Source organism: Polyodon spathula, chromosome 8 (genome assembly GCF_017654505.1).
Source record: "Polyodon spathula isolate WHYD16114869_AA chromosome 8, ASM1765450v1, whole genome shotgun sequence".
Lineage (NCBI taxonomy): Eukaryota > Metazoa > Chordata > Actinopteri > Acipenseriformes > Polyodontidae > Polyodon > Polyodon spathula.
In genome coordinates, this window is record NC_054541.1 from 45,012,798 (window position 1) to 45,032,812 (window position 20,015).

At 37.9% G+C, this 20,015-nt stretch overlaps 1 protein-coding gene across 1 annotated transcript in view; it reads left to right on the top strand.

Moving 5' to 3' along the window:
- The first annotated feature begins 2,247 nt into the window (after nt 1-2,247).
- LOC121320024 (potassium voltage-gated channel subfamily A member 2-like) overlaps nt 2,248-20,015 on the top strand; it is a 33,884-nt gene continuing 16,116 nt past the window's right edge. The window contains exon 1 of the mRNA XM_041258136.1: nt 2,248-5,275. Coding sequence (XP_041114070.1) covers nt 2,253-3,941 — 1,689 coding nt within the window. The 5' untranslated portion in view covers nt 2,248-2,252 and the 3' untranslated portion in view covers nt 3,942-5,275. The remainder of the gene's footprint in view (nt 5,276-20,015) is intronic.

Here is a 20,015-nt window from a genome sequence, read left to right on the forward strand (position 1 = left end):
TGTATCCAATCACAACAGTCTCTCAGTTGAAACCGCGCCCCTGCCACGCCCCCAGCCTCATTGAAGCGTTTCACAATGGGAAAAAAGACGCTCCCTGCCTCTATGCATAAAGTGCCTAGTCAAACGCTTAAATGGGCGGGATCATTGCATGTTAGCTTCAGGTTTAACTTCCAAAATAAATATTTATTTTGAAAAAACGTGTATTTTTCCGGACTTATTTGCTAATGACAAACATTTAAATTACTTTAAAATGCTGAAAGATCATGTTTTTCGGATAATGTGTGCTGCTTGACCTTGTTCTTATGAACCGCCGTCTTTGAAATTTTAAGGATGGAAGCAACCCGACGCTCACTGTATCCCTCTGCCAGTAAAGCCAGAATTGAACCCTTCTTTTTCTCACTCGAAACTTTCCTTTTCAACTCTTTGGGCATGGTCAGTAGTTATTTTTGATTCCAATTACTTTTGAGGTACTACTAGCACTGTTTTGCCATCCAGCTGGTCCTATTGCAAGAGGATAGTGATGACCGCAGGAGTGGTTTTTATACTTTTCCTTGTTAAATAAGATTTGGTTCAGGTGACCCCCTAATCAGTACCTCATTCAGTAGAATGAGGTGTGCCTGTGTTGGAATTCAACAGACACTGGAATGGAATGGCTGCCATACATGTAGAGATGCTGATTTAAGAAAAAATTGCAGTGGTCTCTTAATTTTTTCCAGAGCTGTAAAAAATATATATATATATATATATATATATATATATATATATATAAAAAAATAAATATATACAATATATATATATATATATATATATATTCACAGTGATTTAAATGCTGAATCCTGTGATAAAGTTTTGACACACATTTCAAAACTTTTAAGTATCATTTTTGTAACATACATAATATGTATTATATATATATATATATATATATATATATATATATATATATATATATATATATATATATATATATATATATATATCTTGGAATAATTCCTTGATTTAAAACTGGAAAATAAAAAATAAACTCCTGATAAAATAGTTGTGTTTTTTTTTTGTTTGATTTTTTGTACATTTGATGCTCCATATAACACAATTTTCTATTGACCGAATATATTTAACTACACTACCCAAATCCAGTATCAGCATCTTTAATTTTTTATAACGTAATCACGCGGTTATTGTCGGTGCTAATTCCAATCTCCTTCAGGGGGGTTCACGTTTCTTCAAATGACTGACAGTGTTAAATACTATAGGCTATCTCATACAGAACAAGAATATTGAATGACAAGGCAGACGACAAAACCGTCTACTTGCAAGCCTGCTTTGTATTGATTACATTTTAACATATAGCAGTAAAGTTGTTTTGTCGCAACAACAGGCTTATTTATTGTAACTTTATTTGAGTTCTTATGAAGAATGCTAAAAAATGTTTTAGTCAAATGTTTAACTCAAATCATCCTTTATATATTGACAGCAACGTCACATTGTTAAAATATTGACTGAATTCGTTTACATTTTAAAGAATGCAGGTGTATGTCAACAACAAAACAACGAAAAGAAAAACACACCTGATTATCTCTAGGGAATAAAATACACACGTGGATTCAAGCCTGCACCATTCAAAGATGACAAACAAATGGTGATTTTTTTTTTATTACTCTGTTTCAGTTTCAGTGGAAAATAGTATCCGTGCATGCATGCATGGAGCGCATTTTCATAAAGCACCAGGGATTTTAGAAAAAAAAAAAAAATGTTATGAGATATTAAAGTGGACTTACAGCTGTCTCATTCCATTACCGATTATTCGATGCCTGTGCTGGATGAGATGCGTGAAAATTGAACAAGCACAGGAACGCCCTCGCAGTCCAACCCCCTTTTACTTGATATTATAAAGAGAAAAAATAAATAAAAAAATAAGATTGCTTGACAGTTAGGGAGAAACCTTTTCAAAGGATTCCTTGGCAGAGTTGGTTGTAGAACAGCTATTTTGACGTCAGGAATAATTATTACTTTCTCATCCGGGTCTCCACTCGCCTCTTGTGGTGTCATTTTATAAAGACCCGGGTGTTTGTGCTGGTCTTATTATTGTTATTTTTTAATTATTGTTATTATCATTTCGGGGGAGTTCTAGTTATTAATTGTTTATTCTGGTGCTTATCTCTTTATCTGAAGAAAGCGCGTGTGCAGTAGGGGAAAAGTGCTGATCTAACTGCACAGTTGTGTGTTCCTGATGAATATTTAATGGGTTTGGAATGGAGATACCTTTGGTAACTTTTGAAAACCGTGGTGCTACTGCCATTGTGAGCGGAGGCAATGCCAGTGGAGGGTTCGCGAGCTGTCTGGATCTCCCCCAAGCACCTTTTGCACAATCTCGGCTGAACAAGGTCCGAGGCAAAGAGATGAACTCTTGCAACAGCCTGCAAAAGGACTCTGGGAAAGTGAACGACATGGATAATACTTGTAGCAGCAGCGAGGATGACACGGATGCCATTCTCAGGGCTGATTACAGCCCTCATCTTTTAGATGAAGACACCTTGGATATTGACTGTGAGAACAGCGAACGGGTATTAATTAACATTGCTGGACTCAGGTTCGAGACTCAACTAGGAACCCTGAACCAGTTCCCAGACACTTTGCTCGGGGACCCCCATAAAAGGGTAAAGTACTTTGACCCCCTCAGAAACGAATACTTTTTCGACCGGAATCGGCCCAGTTTTGATGGGGTACTTTATTTTTATCAATCAGGTGGGAAAATAAGGAGACCTGTGAACGTCTCCATAGATATATTTGCGGATGAGATCCGTTTTTACGAGTTGGGGGAAGAAGCAATGGAGAAGTTCAGGGAGGACGAGGGGTTTATTAAGGAGGAAGAGAGACCAATGCCTAAAAATGACTTCCAGAAACAGGTATGGCTCATCTTCGAGTACCCGGAGAGCTCCAATCCAGCACGGGGGATCGCCATTGTATCTGTTCTGGTGATCGTCATATCCATTATAACCTTTTGTATGGAGACGCTGCCAGAGTTTCGAGATGAGAGAGAGCTACCGCTGTTTGTCCTTGGAACTAATACTACTCAGGCTCCGCCACCGAGTAGCACATCAGACCCTTTCTTTATAATTGAGACTACCTGTGTGATTTGGTTCACGTTTGAGCTTACTGTAAGATTTTTTGCCTGTCCCAGTAAATCGGCGTTTTCCAAAAACCTGATGAACATAATAGATATTATGGCTATCATCCCCTATTTTATCACCCTTGGCACAGAACTAGCAGAGCAACAAGGCAACAACGGACAACAAACGTTGTCACTGTCGATCCTAAGAGTAATTCGCCTGGTCAGAGTGTTTAGGATCTTTAAGCTATCAAGACACTCCAAAGGGCTTCAGATTCTGGGTCAGACACTGAAAGCCAGTATGAGGGAGCTTGGTCTTTTAATCTTTTTTCTGTTTATCGGCGTCATTCTGTTCTCCAGCGGTGTTTACTTTGCAGAGGCAGATGAGCCCGAGTCCCATTTCTCCAGCATCCCTGATGCGTTCTGGTGGGCTGTGGTAACCATGACGACTGTAGGGTATGGGGATATGCGACCCATTACTGTCGGAGGGAAAATTGTAGGCTCCCTGTGTGCTATTGCCGGCGTGTTGACCATTGCATTGCCAGTACCTGTCATTGTGTCCAACTTCAATTACTTCTATCACAGAGAAACTGACCAGGAAGAGCACACCTCTCTTAAGGAAGAGCCAAATAGTGGCCAGGAAAGCCCTTGTAGTGACTTGAAGAGGAACCGCAGCAACGCATCTCTTAACAAATCGCAACTGGAAATCAGTGATGGGGTCAATAATGGACGATCAATGGAAAAAGAAAACCTCAAAACAAATAGCAACGTGGACCTTAAAAGGTCTCTTTATGCGCTTTGCTTAGAGACAAGTAATGCGACAGACATGTAAATCAAAGTGCGTGTTCGGTTAGGTACAGTAGATATCAATTCTAATATAGACAGTGTTTGCTGTTGAGAGCTTTCTTTTGTATCACTTGATGTCAAACAAGCCCATATAAACTGCACATAGGCCTATGCATATATATTTTTTACAGTGTTTGCGCAGTGAGATTGATCAACACATTTAAGTGTCGTGCGTAGACTTTATAACATAAACTATTTAAATATTTGTAATGTATTACGTTTACAGTACAGATAACCGAAAGTATTCAATACTGTTACAATACTGGCTTTTGTGCTGTTGAGTACAGTAGTAAATGTCTCTATTTAAACACAAACATATCTAATGTGGTGCAATTAAAAAACAACAAAAAAAAAAAACAAAAAAAAAAAAAAAAAACAACAACAACAGAATTTTGAAATCAACTTTATATTTTGTAACAGATGGAAAACAAAAACAAACCAACAATAAGACTATATGATAGATACCCAAACTAAGTGCAAACTATAAACTGGGCCAGGAATACATAGCACGCGTATCAAAAAAGGCTTTAATATTGAACAAGTAACAATTTTTACAATGTTTAATGTTTAATGTATGGAATTTGGTGCTGTGAGGTTAAAACAGGGGAACATCATCGATTGTTTCTTAATCCTTTATTTATGTGTATATTTGAGTGTTAATTTTATTATTGAATATTAGGAACACAGATATCTATATATGTGTGATTATCCCCTTACCTTTTACAACTACCGCGGGTATAAAAGCCTTGTGTTGCTATTCTTTTTTGACATCCACCTGCTTAATATCCAAAGAACCCGTTACTTGACTCTACAGCCTTCTCAAAATTTAACAATGTGCTCATGAACGTTGTGGTTATTTTAAAGAGATTTCGAGAAGAACCACAACAGATCGTGTCGTTTTTTTGTTGCAGAACAGTGTAACACGTGAAAATTCAAAACTCTAATGGATTTTTTGTCTGTGTTTGCAAACCGATATTCTGAACAACGTAAAGAAACGCATCACGCAACAATTAACCTTAGAAAAACACCCAGCAGCAGATGCATATATGTTTTAAATACAAATGACTTTTCTGTCATATTCTGTCATGGTCTGAGTTGTATCCTTTTAATGGTAATGACATAAGAACGTCCTGAGACAGTTATCAATAACGTTTCCTAGTGTTTTCATTGAGAAATCTATTGACAATTGACTGCGTTAAAGAACAGAGGGAATCTGCCTCCATTCCCCGAAAGCATTTGCAGACCAGGAGGTCAGCTGGAGTAAAACAAGGAAGCAAATCCCACGAGAAGAGCCCCGATGCTTGCTGGCAAAGACGAAAGGTCAGTGTCTATATAAGTACCCAACTGTGTTTTTATTTAAAAGCATTTACCGTGCATAGGAGTTCATCTATACCGTGTAAATTAAGCTGTTCACAACATAAAGCGGCCTGTATATCGATTACACTCATATTTATCAAATAAAAGACAAACCCAGAACTGTCTAACATTTTGAGAAAAGAGATAGTAATGACCAGGGAGTTCCTAAACAGTCAATTTTATTTTCTACAACTGAGATACTGAAAAATTAGTCATGACAATTGAAACACAAAAGAGGAATATATCGGTTTGGTTTAATTAATTCCACGTCAGTATTTTGCGTTTACATTATAAATAATATCGGACGTTTAAAGACAACACTTTGACAATTTTACTATATTTGCTTCGACCGAATAGTTCAGAATACCCCTGTTGTCTGTTAAATGCTATTAATAGCCTTGTACTATATGCTTCGCCTCTAAATCAGAGGAGAGCATTTCTGAAGCTCAATGAGACATATATAGCTCAAAAACAATGTATTGGGCGTACTGCGAGCAGTTGCCAAAAGAGAAATGATTATTACAGACCTTGAGTTTAACCCCATTCCTGGACCACCCCTCTCCCTGTAACAACAACAACAACAACAACAACAACAACAACAATCGACTTAAAATACATTTTACTCACTGGGACCCAGACAAATAAACGTATATGGAGACATATATTGATTGATATTTCAAACATTACTCGACAAATTAAGCAGCGATATATTGATTTAAACGAGTTGTATAGTATTGTGTTTTTGAATAAAGTGCGTTTCTATTTTAATTCTGAAATATTGTTTGACTATCGTTTCCAGCTGGCGAACTGTTGAGTCGTTTGGCGCTGTTCCTTCAGAACCACGCATTATCTGGCCATTCGGTGAAGAGCAACGGTATAAAACTTGTTAAACTCATTTGATTACAATATGTTGTTGATATAGGGCAGTTAAGAGACTGATATATATTCGTCTATATCGGCACAAAACCTAAATATGCATAGAAGACGGACAATCGGATTGGGTAAAACAGCTAAAACAGTTTAATAAAAGCTTTTTGGATGTTGCCATTTTTTATGACACAACGTGAAAGGGTAGTAGCGTCTAGGGCATGTTCAAAACGTATATACCGGTGGGATGTTAAGGAACATAGTTGCTGAGGACACTAAGATTGAAAAAGAGAAAACTAACACAAAAATATTCAATCATTTTAATTCGTTCGTGCAATGGAATTTTTTTCTGAGCATTAACAGTTTTCTCAAGTATGAGTTTAAGTATGGAGCTCAGGGGGGCATAGAAAAGGTGCTGTAGTAATTGAGCGGCGGTATCTATTAAGCGTTTCCTTACAAAGAATCCCCTAATATCAAGGTCTTATTAACAACTAGGAGCATATTTACTACAGCATGGCATTAACACAGTTCTGCTGCCATCTGGCATGTTGCAGTTTATAATTATCTCTTTGATCTGGATCGTTGCTTTAGTTAAATTGCAGGGTAAAGAGTAGTAGATACATGCAGATAATGTATTCATTGGTTGGTTTTGTTCTGGAAGGAATAATAATAATAATAATAATAATAATAATAATAATAATAATAATAATAATAATAATAATAATAATAATATGTTCATGTACAGTATGAGATTATCTATGATTTAACAACAAACATTTCAGAATAAGTGGCCCTTTAGTTTTAGTTTTATCTTGCAAGGTATATTTGTAACAGTTTAATCATATTTAGGTGATAAATATACACATGTGTGTGCATGCATCTGTGTGTGTGTAGAATATATGTTGAAAGCTAACCCCCAGTCAGACTGAGTGAGTCAATCTGACACGACAGGGTCCTTCCTCTGTTCTCAACAATTTCTTACTCACAGCAGCTTAATCATGTTCCATCGCTCTTAACTGAACTAGTGTCATATCGAATTTGGACATGCACAATAACAGCCGAGGAAAGTTCAAGAATTAATCACTTTCAAGCCATGTGTTATAAACAACCGAATTTTGAGAAAGTGCCATTGTTAGATTGAGAAAAATAAACATTTCACCTTAGCTTTAAATACATAAATAAATACATAAATAATCTAGTTATATAGTCTTTAGTTCTTGGCTTATCTGTAAGAAGATTGCACACATTTAAATGATTGACAAGACGTGTACCCAGTGAAACATAAAAACATAAGAAAGTTTATAAACGAGAGGAGGCCATTCGGCCCATTCTGCTCGTTGGGTTGTTAGTATCTTATTGATCCCAGAATCTCATCCAGCAGCTTCTTGAAGCAGCCCGGGGTGTCAGCTTCAACCACCACCACATTACTGGGGAGTTGGTTCCAGATTCCCACGATTCTCTGTGTAAAAAAGTGCCTCCTATTTTCTGTTCTGAATGCCCCTTTATCTAATTGCCACTTGTAACCTCTGGTCCTTGTTTCTTTTTTCACATTGAAAAAGTCCCTTGGGTTGATATTGTCAATACCTTTTAAAATTTTGAATGCTTGAATCAGATTGCCACATAGTCTTCTTTGTTCAAGACTGAATAGATTCAATTCTTTTAGCATGTCTGCACATGACATGCCTTTTAAACCTGGAATAATTCTGGTCACTCTTCTTTGCAATCTTTCTAGTGCAGAAATATCCTTTTGAGGTCTTACTAATGCATCGTACGGTTTTATCATTACTTCCCTTGATTTAAATTCAACACTTTTCACTATATATCCGAGCATCTTCTTGGCTTTTTTATAGCTTCCCCACATTGTCTAGATAAAGACATTTCTGAGTCAACATAAACTCCTAGGCCTTTTTCAAAGATTCCTTCTTTAATTTCAGTATCTACCATTTGGTATTTGTAGTGCACATTTTATTGCCTGCATGCAGTACCTTACATGAACAAAATGTTATAAATAACATGAAATATGTAAACAGAGTCAAAGTACCGTATCCACATTTGTTTTATAGAAATATCTGTATATTTTGTTTTTCTTGTCACAAAATCTGATTAATAGGCCTACACTGTACATCAACATGGATATAGTATTGTCTTGTGCATGGGGGTAGGAAGCAGCAGGGCTGGCAGGTGACATAATCACACACGAAGACATAAACCCAATATATGTGCCTTGCAAAGGAGCTGGCTCTTTTGTAAGGTTTGCTCCCGCCCTCCGCCTGTGTGTGGATTGCCTCGCCCTGTGTGATACACCTTCCTGCGTTAACCAAGATCACTACATTGGTGTCAGAGAGCGATGTAGGTACCCCGGCACACATTCGTTGGACTGTAGCCTGGTGAGCAAGTCCGGGGCGGACTTGAGGCTGGCAGGGGAGAGTGTAGCGTGCACGGGGGAAGGCAGCAACAGAGCTTGTAGGTGACGTAATCACACACGAAGACATAAGCCTGATATCCGCTCCTTGCAAAGGAACTGTCTCTTTTGTACAACGGTATCAGCACTATGCTTTAGTGCGAGAGGTCCTGGGTTCACACCCGGCCCTCCACCTGTGTGTGGCTTGCCTCCCCCTTTGTAATGCTCCTACCTGCTTTAACCGAGATCACGACATTACATATTCTCAAACAAAAACACTAGTTTGTCTTTAAAATCTGTTGCATTAGACTTGTTTTAAATATGGTTTTCAATATAGTATTTCAAACAAATACAAGCATTAAAACAACTGTACAAGTACATGCACAAGTTCACATATCTTTGAAATTTGTCACATTTTAGAAATGAAAATACTGCTGCCAAAATCAGTATATTGTATGTGTGAGCACATCCCTTCCACTACCATACGTTTTCTTTTTTTTTTTGCCATGCTGTCAGATTTCATCCTCTTGTCCCATTACTCACATTTGCACATAAACACCATGGAAGCAAGAGAACATTATAAACTTCTATGCATTGTTGGGTTTCCTTCACAGTGTCTCTTTCAGGTATGGTTCAGTCTATTCACAAAAAAACTAATTGCTTGAAAAGGTAAAGAGGATTCTCTTTTCATAATGACATACCTTCCTGTAACCCATTGTGAACAAAAATGAAAGAACAGGATATTCTGACAGATTAACCCACCTGTCAGAATCTCCTATTCGGGGACTCTAGGGTTAGGGTATCCTTGTTAGAAAATTGAATTTTACATTATTGGCCAATAGCACAGCTGATTGCCAGTAAAAGGCTCTTGAATGCTATCCGTCAAACTACACAGAAAAATATGAAAATATGCATCTCTGTATTACTTACTTCCTGCTTTGTGAAATCTCACACCCTCTGAATGTTGTCTTTAAAATCATGTAGACTAGTCTGTGTCTTTAGTGTCATTTTGTGTTCAATCTATTTAGCCAGAGCTAAGCAAATATAGTTCCTTTTAGTGTCATATGGTTCCTCAATTTGGGGTTCATATACATATTTAAATTGTTGTGCTATGGAACCACCAATTCTTCAGTTTTATAGAACCCTTCGTTGTTCTGCATGTAAATGATTATTTTAATTGGCTGCTTACTTCTTAAGGAACAAGATAGTTGTGAAAAGAACACTCAGCGAGCCCCTTTAGAAAATCCGCTAGTGAAGTTAAAACACGGGCAGGTTGTGTTGTATTGTTTTTTGAAAACGTGTCAAACCCATTTATTTATTTATTTATTTATAAGAAACCACGTCATGCAGACACACATTTTGACGAAAGCCTTCGTCAATCTTAATTTGATTCTGGACCGAATGCAAACTTTTAGCTGAGGAAAAAAAGGGGTTTAGAAAAATACAAACTGATGTCATAAACAGATTGCATGTGCATCCATGCGCTGTGAAGATTGACATTCTGTTTGGACATTGTTCTCGTTCAGAGTGAGTTTAGAATAGCCTCACTGATGATTTTAAGCGTGTCTGACAGAGCTTTTGATTTTAGCATTGTTGATGGGGTAAACACATCGGACTGTTTATTGCATACATTTCTATTTTACTGTTATGCTTTTCCCCAGAGAAATTATAATTGAATTGGGCCTTCAGTTTCTTACATAGCAGTATTTATGATTAGGTGTCTGATATTATGGATGACTTCTTGATTTTCTAAAGGTGCTGTACTGATTTTGACAAGCAAGCAAACATTACAATTTCATTATCAATTTTGCTCAGGATGGCAAAAAGTGAAAGGGAAGCACATTTTTAGCATAGTAACAACAAGCCAAGAATAAGCTTGTGTCGGCAACATCCATTGATGAACAGATCTCGTTTAGCCGGGTACCATAGTTAATTATCAATTCACAAGTGCTACAGTGGATGCACCGTCTCTCTGACAACCTGTACAAAAGGGCTGCTGGGTCTAGTGAACACATGATGAGCAGTACAGGAGGTATAAACACAATGCTCATTACAGGCTCCTTTTTGTTTTCTGAAGAGCATTAATGTATTGTACCCTATTATTGAGCAGGCCTGCATAACTTCATCAGCCCTTGCATCATAAAGCTAATATCAGTAATTGGGAGGGAGTTTCTGTAAACACTAGGACTCAGACTGGGGCAAGCGAAAACATCACTGCTTCTTCATATGAAGCAGCTGCTTAACTCAATGAGACAAGCATGGTCAGTAGCACTGTGTGTGGTAAGAATTGATCGGTGCAAGTACTTGATAAGTGCCATTTTTTGTGAAAACTAGTAAATAGCTTTCTTGACCAAATGTGATTGTAAGAGTTCTTGCTATGATTAGCTACACTAAATACCTGATATCTTAGCAAATGGATCTTAAAAGACAATGCTAACTAGTTGTCATGTACTTGAACTAATGGTCTCGAGTACTAAATGAATGTATTAACAGAGGAATCATGGATTCTAAATTCCAGCACCAACACTAATCAAATAAAAGGGGAGGATAAGCTAATGCCAAGTTTCTATCTGCACCATGGCATTCTGTAAAACTCAATATCATCTCATCCCAATGACAAACTGCATGTGTCAGTTAAATGTTTTTGTTAAATTCCCATGTATACATTTCTTCAACGACCTCCAGTATTTCTCTATAATAGAATTACAGATTGGCAGCCCTTCATTCTGCCTCCATGTTTAACAAATTGGGGCTGATGGAGCCCCAATTTTGCAGCATAAAAACAAACAGGTCTGATTTCAAGTGGCTTTCAAATTGGTCCCAGTGACAAGACACTTGGGAACTCACTTTATGAAGTAAGCAAATTTGCCAGACTTATGGACAACCCTTTACCGAAAGTATACAGATCTCATTAAAAAAGCACCAGTAGATGTTCTTACCTTAAACCAGTAGGAACCATTCGTCAGCTTTGAGGCCACCCCTTCTTTAGGAGATATGTCTCCAAAACATTTTGTGTGCTAAACTGAATGTATCAGATATAGAACAGCTTCCCTTCAATTGAACTTGTTGGAGTCTAGGTGTTTCACCACACAGTGTAAATAAACACCAATGCCATGTGTTCATTATGTCAAAATGCCAAAACAGAACAAACAGTTCATGATCTGATGCCATGGTGTTGATCATGAATATTGCATTGTAGCTGTGAATTTTCCCCACCCCCACCCCACATTTTTAACCCTAAATCCAGCCTATGGTAAAAGCTAAATGATTACAATCAAAAATCGTTTTTAAGCTTTGTCCTCCAGGTCACATCAACCACCATCACAATGAGCAGTAATAGGGCATGTTGTTTTATTCACCGCTGCAAATGTATTGGTGAGCAGAAAGTACCTCCACCGGTGACTGGATTAAAGCTACAGTTTGGTGACATTAAATATGGTGACTAGTACTAGAATTGTTCAATTGTTATTTATTTTAGTTTTTTTGTACATATTTATGTACAGTATTTGGTTATGTGAAGGGCTCTGAGATGTTTTTACATGAGAAGCACATTATAATAATATATTTATTACACTACAGTACTGGTATTTGTTGAAAAAATAAAGAAAGAAAGAAATAATTCATAGTCTAATGAATGTGTGTGTGTGTGTGTGTGTGTGTGTGTGTGTGTGTGTGTGTGTGTGTGTGTGTGTGTGTGTGTGTGTGTGTGTGTGTGTGTGTGTGTGTGTGTGTGTGGTTTTAACTGATTGGAAACAACCCTTGAATTTCAATGAGAGAAAGGCTCCTACTTTCTCTGAAATACCTGAAATTGCAGAGCAGATTAGGCCATACACATCTGCACACCTCCTGCCAGGGTGGGAAAAATGGTTGGTCTGCTATTCTCCTGGTCTGCCAGCAACAAAACATTGTGAGACCTGCCAGGGCTTCTCAAGGAAGGCCCATTATCTGGTTTATTATATAGTTCATACCGAGCATCTGTGGGAACATCCACCACTTTCACTAAAACAGGGGTCGACAGCTGCAGGCTGTTAGTACCACAAACAACCGAGGCTGACACATTTACATGTATCTCTGTGTAGCTGCACTCTACCTCTGAGAAAGTCTAATGTGGTCTTGGCAGTCAACATGGTAAAAAGTGTGTCACACTTTATAGTTTCACAGTATATCTAGAGAACTGCCTATCCAAGGACAGTCTTCAGCACAGGCTGGTGGAAATAACAGAAATCAGAGGTATTTTGAGGGGCTCTGTCATCTGACTGAATGCCCATGAGCATGAACATTCCCCTTGTAATAAAATGACTGCACACTGTAGAAGTAGTGCCTTTTTTGTATCCACCACACAGGATGAAATCCCCCTCAACAGCAGTGTAGGCGGTTGTACGCATCTTTTCAATTAAAACTTATCCAATTAAAATGTTCTATTAACATTATTTGGCTTACGTTATTGTTAGATTGGGAGATATATGTGGATGTCTGTATGTAAATCCACTCATCACACCTTTTTGAATGTATCTGGAGAACACAAAAAGTTATTCCACATACTGCAAATTAGTCTTTTTCATATACTTTACTGTTATACTAACACCTTATGTGTTACCTAATAACATCTAGGCCTTAAATACTACTTATTCAATTTTCATGAAACTATCCCTTGCCATTTCTTATTCTATACCATTCTGTGCAGTCTGCTGAGATACGTCATGGTCATAACCTTTTTGCTAATACTGATATGTAGCTTTGATTTTGATTTGATGGCCATGGGGATGTGTGTTACAGATATACTTGTTCTTAGTTCTCAAGAAAGCAATGCAGATGAATAGTTAGGGATTTAAAGAAAAACACCTTGTGTAGTTGCAGCTGTTGAGAAGCAGGGTTGCCGGTTGGTGTTTTAAAGGATTTTAAAGTGGATTATATGAACAAGATGCAAGATATGTAATGTTTCCTGTTATTAAACATGTTTAAATAATAGTAGTGTATTAATCTTGGTAAAGGCTGAGGGGTTTGTAAATCAATGCAATTACCCATAATAAAACATACAAATAAATATGAATTTACTACTGTCAGTTTATCTTCAGTGCTTGAATATCATTTTGTGTTTTGAGGAAAACCAATTTACCGGAGTGCTCTTTAATAATCAAACCAATTTTAAAGCTGGTCTTTAGCATCCGCTATGTGAACATTACCCAGAGTTCAGCAAGATAAAACTTGGGTTGTATAATTCATAGACTGTACCAGAGCTAAATCTAAATTAAGGTACCAGCCTAACCTCTTTATCTATGATCCAGTTTCTTGTTTCATAGCACAGAGGCCCTATTCTTTGAAGTATGGAGATTAATGCTGTGTTACCAATGGTTTCTCTGGTGCATGTATTTCAAGACTGATTCATGTTGGGGGGTTTGCACTGGCTTGGGTTTGTTACTCTTGTGTTTAGCATTTCTAAAAAGCTAAGTGTGTTGTACAGATGCTTTTAGTGGTGACTTTGATGTGTCCTGGACTGCTGACATCCAATCATTTATAGATGAGGCCTTTGTTTGACAGAAATGAGGTAGCCTGAATAATGGAGGCTGTAAAATGTTACATTATCCCATTCAGCAGGGGTATAGTGGAGACGCACGTACATATAGATGTAGTTTCACACTTGCATTTTTTTCTAGAAAACCTGTTAGCTGTTTTTATAGAGGTGTCACACTTGTTACATATGCTGGCATTTTACCACACTCAGATCTTGCTTACTACATATCTAAGTAGCCCTGTATAGATATTCATACATTTTTCAAATATATGCACATGTGCAGTGGTAACCCAAACAATAATGTTTACTGACATCCATTTACTGCTATTGATTTATTTTATTTTTTTCTGCAATAGTGACTGACAAGGCAGATGGAATATACTTGAGGGTATTACACCCAGTCCTTCTGCTGTACTGGTAAAAAGCTACTTCTTATATTGACAGCTCTAATATTGTATTTGCAGCCACAGTTGAGGAGAATCAATGCATTCTGTAAATTTAGCACCATTAGAGTGATTCTTTACACCACTGTTAGGAGTCATATTATGCATTCCCAGAGAGAATGTAAACAAATAGTGATGTCAGCAACAATCGCATTCTAACAGCCTTGAATATACAGAAGATCGAAAATTGAAAATTATTGTGATGCACTGTCTGCAGCTTGAATGGCAATTATGCAACTGAATCCAGTCGTTTCATTGGTTTCCATGGTGACCTGGACGATGCCTTGCTTTATTGTTGAGGCCTTGAAGCAGAGAGAAGAATGTTCTGCATGTAATGAACAGAGATAGAGGAGGGATGAGAGAGGGTGCGCTGTTTTATTATCGTGGATCAGTAGCAGTAGGCTAGTGGAGGCCTCTGCTAAAGAATCACTTAAGCTCATTCCAGGCTATTTCACTGGACGTTGCATTGATCTGACAAACAGTGACACTAGACCCAAATATTCATATACTACCATGCTAGAGGGAACAGTGAGAACCACATCTGGACAAACTGCAATTAATTCCTAATGGGAAATATGCTATCAAGCCATTTATTCATGTGACCAGGTTTACAATACAAGCAATCCCAAGCCTGTTTCACTTCTTGAAAATATTGAATCCCTGGCTCTTCTAGCTATAGATTCCCTCATTAATTAGGCGAAGAGAGTTGAAAGTTGGGATTTTAACATTTCTCATTTCAGTCATTAATAACTATTTGTAACAAAGTTATATTGTTTTTCCTTGAAATAATGTGAATCACGATGTACTGGTGATTGATGTACTTGCTGATTGCATTGCGTCAAAAACATACTGGAATGTACAGGAATAAGCATCGCCGAAGGCGACATAACAGCATTGTGTAATATTTCAAATATATCACCTTGGTAAAGCTAGGAGAACATTTGCTTCTTCAGGCCCAGTATGTGTTTTCCCTTTCCACCTGCTGCTATACAGGAGATCAATATTTATCCATCAAGTAAAGCCCAGTCTCTATCTGCAACTCAAAGCTGCCCACATTTATGTTCAATTTTACACTGAAATAGATTCCTTGGGTTCTGTTTACTGCATTCCTTCATAGTTAAGCATTGTGTGTTCTCAACCTTTTTAACATTTGAGCTTGTTTGTATTCCCCAAAGGTGCACTATTCAACTTCCTCATTCAAGCCTGCTTGCTATTACACCACTGTGTGTGACAAACAGGAATTAGGGCTGTTAGTTTTACTTTCATTTGCTGCTCGTTTAAGATTTGATATAGTGGGAAAGTTTGTAACCAAACAGAAAAGCCCTCATAAGAAACCATCCCTTTTTCATGAAGTACTACAGCATATATTGCGTATAAAACTGCAGGTGTACAGCATTTAATTGTATGGAAAAGACAGGAAAGACGCTTTAAATATGAATATGTAATACTATGCAAACATCAAGGGTAACACTTACATATTCGGCCAGTCTATTTTTGACAACAATTTTAGACAAGATTCTAAATATTAAACGGTAAACTATTCGTAGTAGTGAATTAAATCTTAAACCTTGGTTAAAGATTTCTATACAGTACAGTGCAAAAGTTTTAGGCAGGTGTGAAAAAATGCTGTAAAATAAGAATGCTTTCAAAAATAGACATGTTAATAGATTATATTTCTCAATTAACTAAATGCAAAGTGAGTGAACAGAAGAAAAATCTAAATCAAATCCATATTTGGTGTGACCACCCTTTGCCTTCAAAACAGCATCAATTCTTCTAGGTACCCTTGCACAAAGTCAGGGATTTTGTAGGCATATAGTCAGGTGTATGATTAAACAATTATACCAAACAGATGCTAATGATCATCAATTCAATATGAAGGTTGAAACACAATCATTAACTGAAACAGAAACAGCTGTGTAGGAGGAATAAAACTGGATGAGGAACAGCCAAACTCAGCTAACAAGGTGAGGTTGCTGAAGACAGTTTACTGTCAAAAGTCATACACCATGGCAAGACTGAGCACAGCAACAAGACACAAGGTAGTTATACTGCATCAGCAAGGTCTCTCCCAGGCAGAAATTTCAAGGCAGACAGAGGTTTCCAGATGTGCTGTCCAAGCTCTTTTGAGGAAGCACAAACAGGCAACTCTGAGGACAGTAGACGCAGTGGTCGGCCAAGGAAACTTAGTACAGCAGATGAAAGACACATCATGCTTACTTCCCTTCTCAATCGGAAGATTGCCATCATCTCAGAATTGGCAGAAAACAGTGGGACCCTGGTACACCCATCTATTGTCCGGAGAAGTATGGTCAGAAGTGGCCTTCATGGAAGACTTGCGGCCAAAAACCCATACCTCCGACGTGGAAACAAGGCCAGGTGACTCAACTATGCACGAAAACACAGGAACTGGGGTGCAGAAAAATGGCAGCAGGTGCTCTGGACTGATGAGTCAAAATTTGAAATATTTGGCTGTAGCAGAAGGCAGTTTGTTCACCGAAGGGCTTGAGAGCGGTACACGAATGAATGTCTGCAGGCAACAGTGAAGCGTGGTGGAGGTTCCTTGCAAGTTTGGGGCTGCATTTCTACAAATGGAGTTGGAGATTTGATCAGAGTTAATGGTCTTCTCAATGCTCAGAAGTACAGGCAGATATTTATCCATCATGCAATATCATCAGGGAGGAATCTGATTGGCCCCAGATTTATTCTGCAGCATGACAACGACCCCAAACATACAGCGAAAGTCATTAAGAACTATACTCAGTGTAAAGAAGAACAAGGAGTCCTGGAAGTGATGGTATGCCCAAAACAGAGCCCTGATCTCAACATCATCAAGTCTGTCTGGGATTACATGAAGAGAGAGAAGCAACTGAGGCTGCCTAAATCCACAGAAGAACTGTGGTTAGTTCTCCAACATGTTTGGGCCAACCTACCTGCCGAGTTCCTTCAAAAACTGTGTGCAAGTGTACCTAGAAGAATTCATGCTTTTTTGAAGGCAAAGGGTGGTCACACTAAATATTGATTTGATGTAAATTTTCTTCTGTTCACTCACTTTGCATTTTGTTAATTGATAAATATAAACTATTAACTTCTCTATTTTTGAAAGCATTCTTAGCATTTTTTCACACCTGCCTAAAACTTTTGTACAGTACTGTGTATGTGTATATATATATATATATATATATATATATATATATATATATATATATATATATATATATATATATATATATATATATATATATACAGCTCTGGAAAAAATTAAGAGACCACTGCAAAATTATCAGTTTCTCTGGTTTTACTATTATAGGTATGTGTTTGGGTAAAATGAACATTTTTGTTTTATTCTATAAACTACTAACAACATTTCTCCCAAATTCCAAATAAAAATATTGTCTTTTAGAGCATTTATTTGCTGAAAATGACAACTGGTCAAAATAACAAAAAAGATGCAGTGTTGTCAGACCTCGAATAATGCAAAGTAAATAAGTTCATATTCATTTTTAAAAAACACAATACTAATGTTTTAACTTAGGAAGAGTTCAGAAATCAATATTTGTTGGAATAATCCTGATTTTCAATTACAGCTTTCATGCGTCTTGGCATGCTCTCCACCAGTCTTTCACAATGGTGTTGGGTGACTTTATGCCACTCCTGGTGCAAAAATTGAAGCAGCTCGGCTTTTTTTGATGGCTTGTGACCATCCATCTTCCTCTTGATCACATTCCAGAGGTTTTAAATGGGGTTCAGGTCTGGAGATTGGGCTGGCCATGACAGGGTCTTGATCTGGGGGTCCTCCATCCACACCTTGATTGACCTGGCTGTGTGGCATGGAGCATTGTCCTGCTGGAAAAAACAATCCTCAGAGTTGGGGAACATTGTCAGAGCAGAAGGAAGCAAGTTTTCTTCCAGGACAACCTTGTACTTGGCTTGATTCATGCGTCCTTCACAAAGACAAATCTGCCTGATTCCAACCTTGCTGAAGCACCCCCAGATCATCACCGATCCTCCACCACATTTCACAGTGGGTGCGAGACATTGTAGCTTGTAGGCCTCTCCAGGTCTCCGTCTAACCATTAGACGACCAGGTGTTGGGCAAAGCTGAAAATTGGACTCATCAGAGAAGATGACCTTACTCCAGTTCTCTACTTTCCAATCCTTATGGTCTTTTGCAAACCTCAGCCTGGCTCTTCTTTGCTTCTCATTGATGAAGGGCTTTTTTCTAGCTTTGCAGGACTTCAGCCCTGCCCCTAGGAGCCTGTTTCGAACCTTCCTCGCCATGCACTTCACCCCAGCTGCCATTTGCCATTCTTTTTGTAGGTCACTTAATGTCATCCTACGGTTGCTGAGTGACATTCGAATGAGTTGGCGGTCATCCCGGTCAGTGAAGTCGTTTTCGCCCTTTGCCGGTCTGTAGCTTTGTTGTCCCCAATGTGTGCTGCTTGACCTTGTTCTTATGAACCACCATCTTTGAAATTTTAAGGATGGAAGCAATCCGACGCTCACTGTATCCCTCTGCCAGTAAAGACAGAATTGAACCCTTCTTTTCCACACTCAAAACTTTCCTTTTCAACTCTTTGGGCATGGTCAGTAGTTATTTTTTTATTCCAATTACTTTTGAGGTACTACTAGCACTGTTTTGCCATCCAGCTGGTCCTATTGCAAGAGGATAGTGATGACCACAGGAGTGGTTTTTATACTTTTCCTTGTTAAATAAGATTTGGTTCAGGTGATCCCCTAATCAGTACCTCATTCAGTAGAATGAGGTGTGCCTGTGTTTGAATTCAACAGACACTGGAATGGAATGGCTGCCATACATGTAGAGATGCTGATTTAAGAAAAATTTGCAGTGGTCTCTTAATTTTTTCCAGAGCTGTAAATATATATATATATATATACAGCATTGTACATCAAACAGCTGTGGTATTTGATATATGGGTAATCTTGAGAAAAAATATTTACTACATCATTAATTCTTTAGCAAACTCTGTTTTCTCCCTCCTTCACTACTGGATTGTAGTTGCCAAAGGAGGGTAGTCCTTGTGCCGGGATGCATGTGGCGTATTCTCCGCATCCAGCGCTCACAGAAAATCGCAGACATTTGCTGAGCTTTTTGAGATGTTATAGTAATAAAATAATGACTTGGATAGCATTGTTGAGGAGTGTGGTGATAAAACAAGTGATTAGGAGATGACTCATCAGTATGCATGACTATGAAGAGGTATGTGATAAATAAAGCGAAGAAGGAGTGGGGCAGGGCTGGAGATGCAGTACTGAGTGTCCTTTTGATATGCAGTGCCTTTTAAACCTGTTTTACTGTGAATAAAATTACTTTTAAACAGCACACGTAACACCTGTTCGATTATTTAATAACGCAATAGGCTTGAAAATGCCAAAATCAATGCTGCATACAGATTTCTTGATTAACATTGGAGTTATCATTTATGACATTTTGAAAATCCTGCCCATGGTGTGGTAACT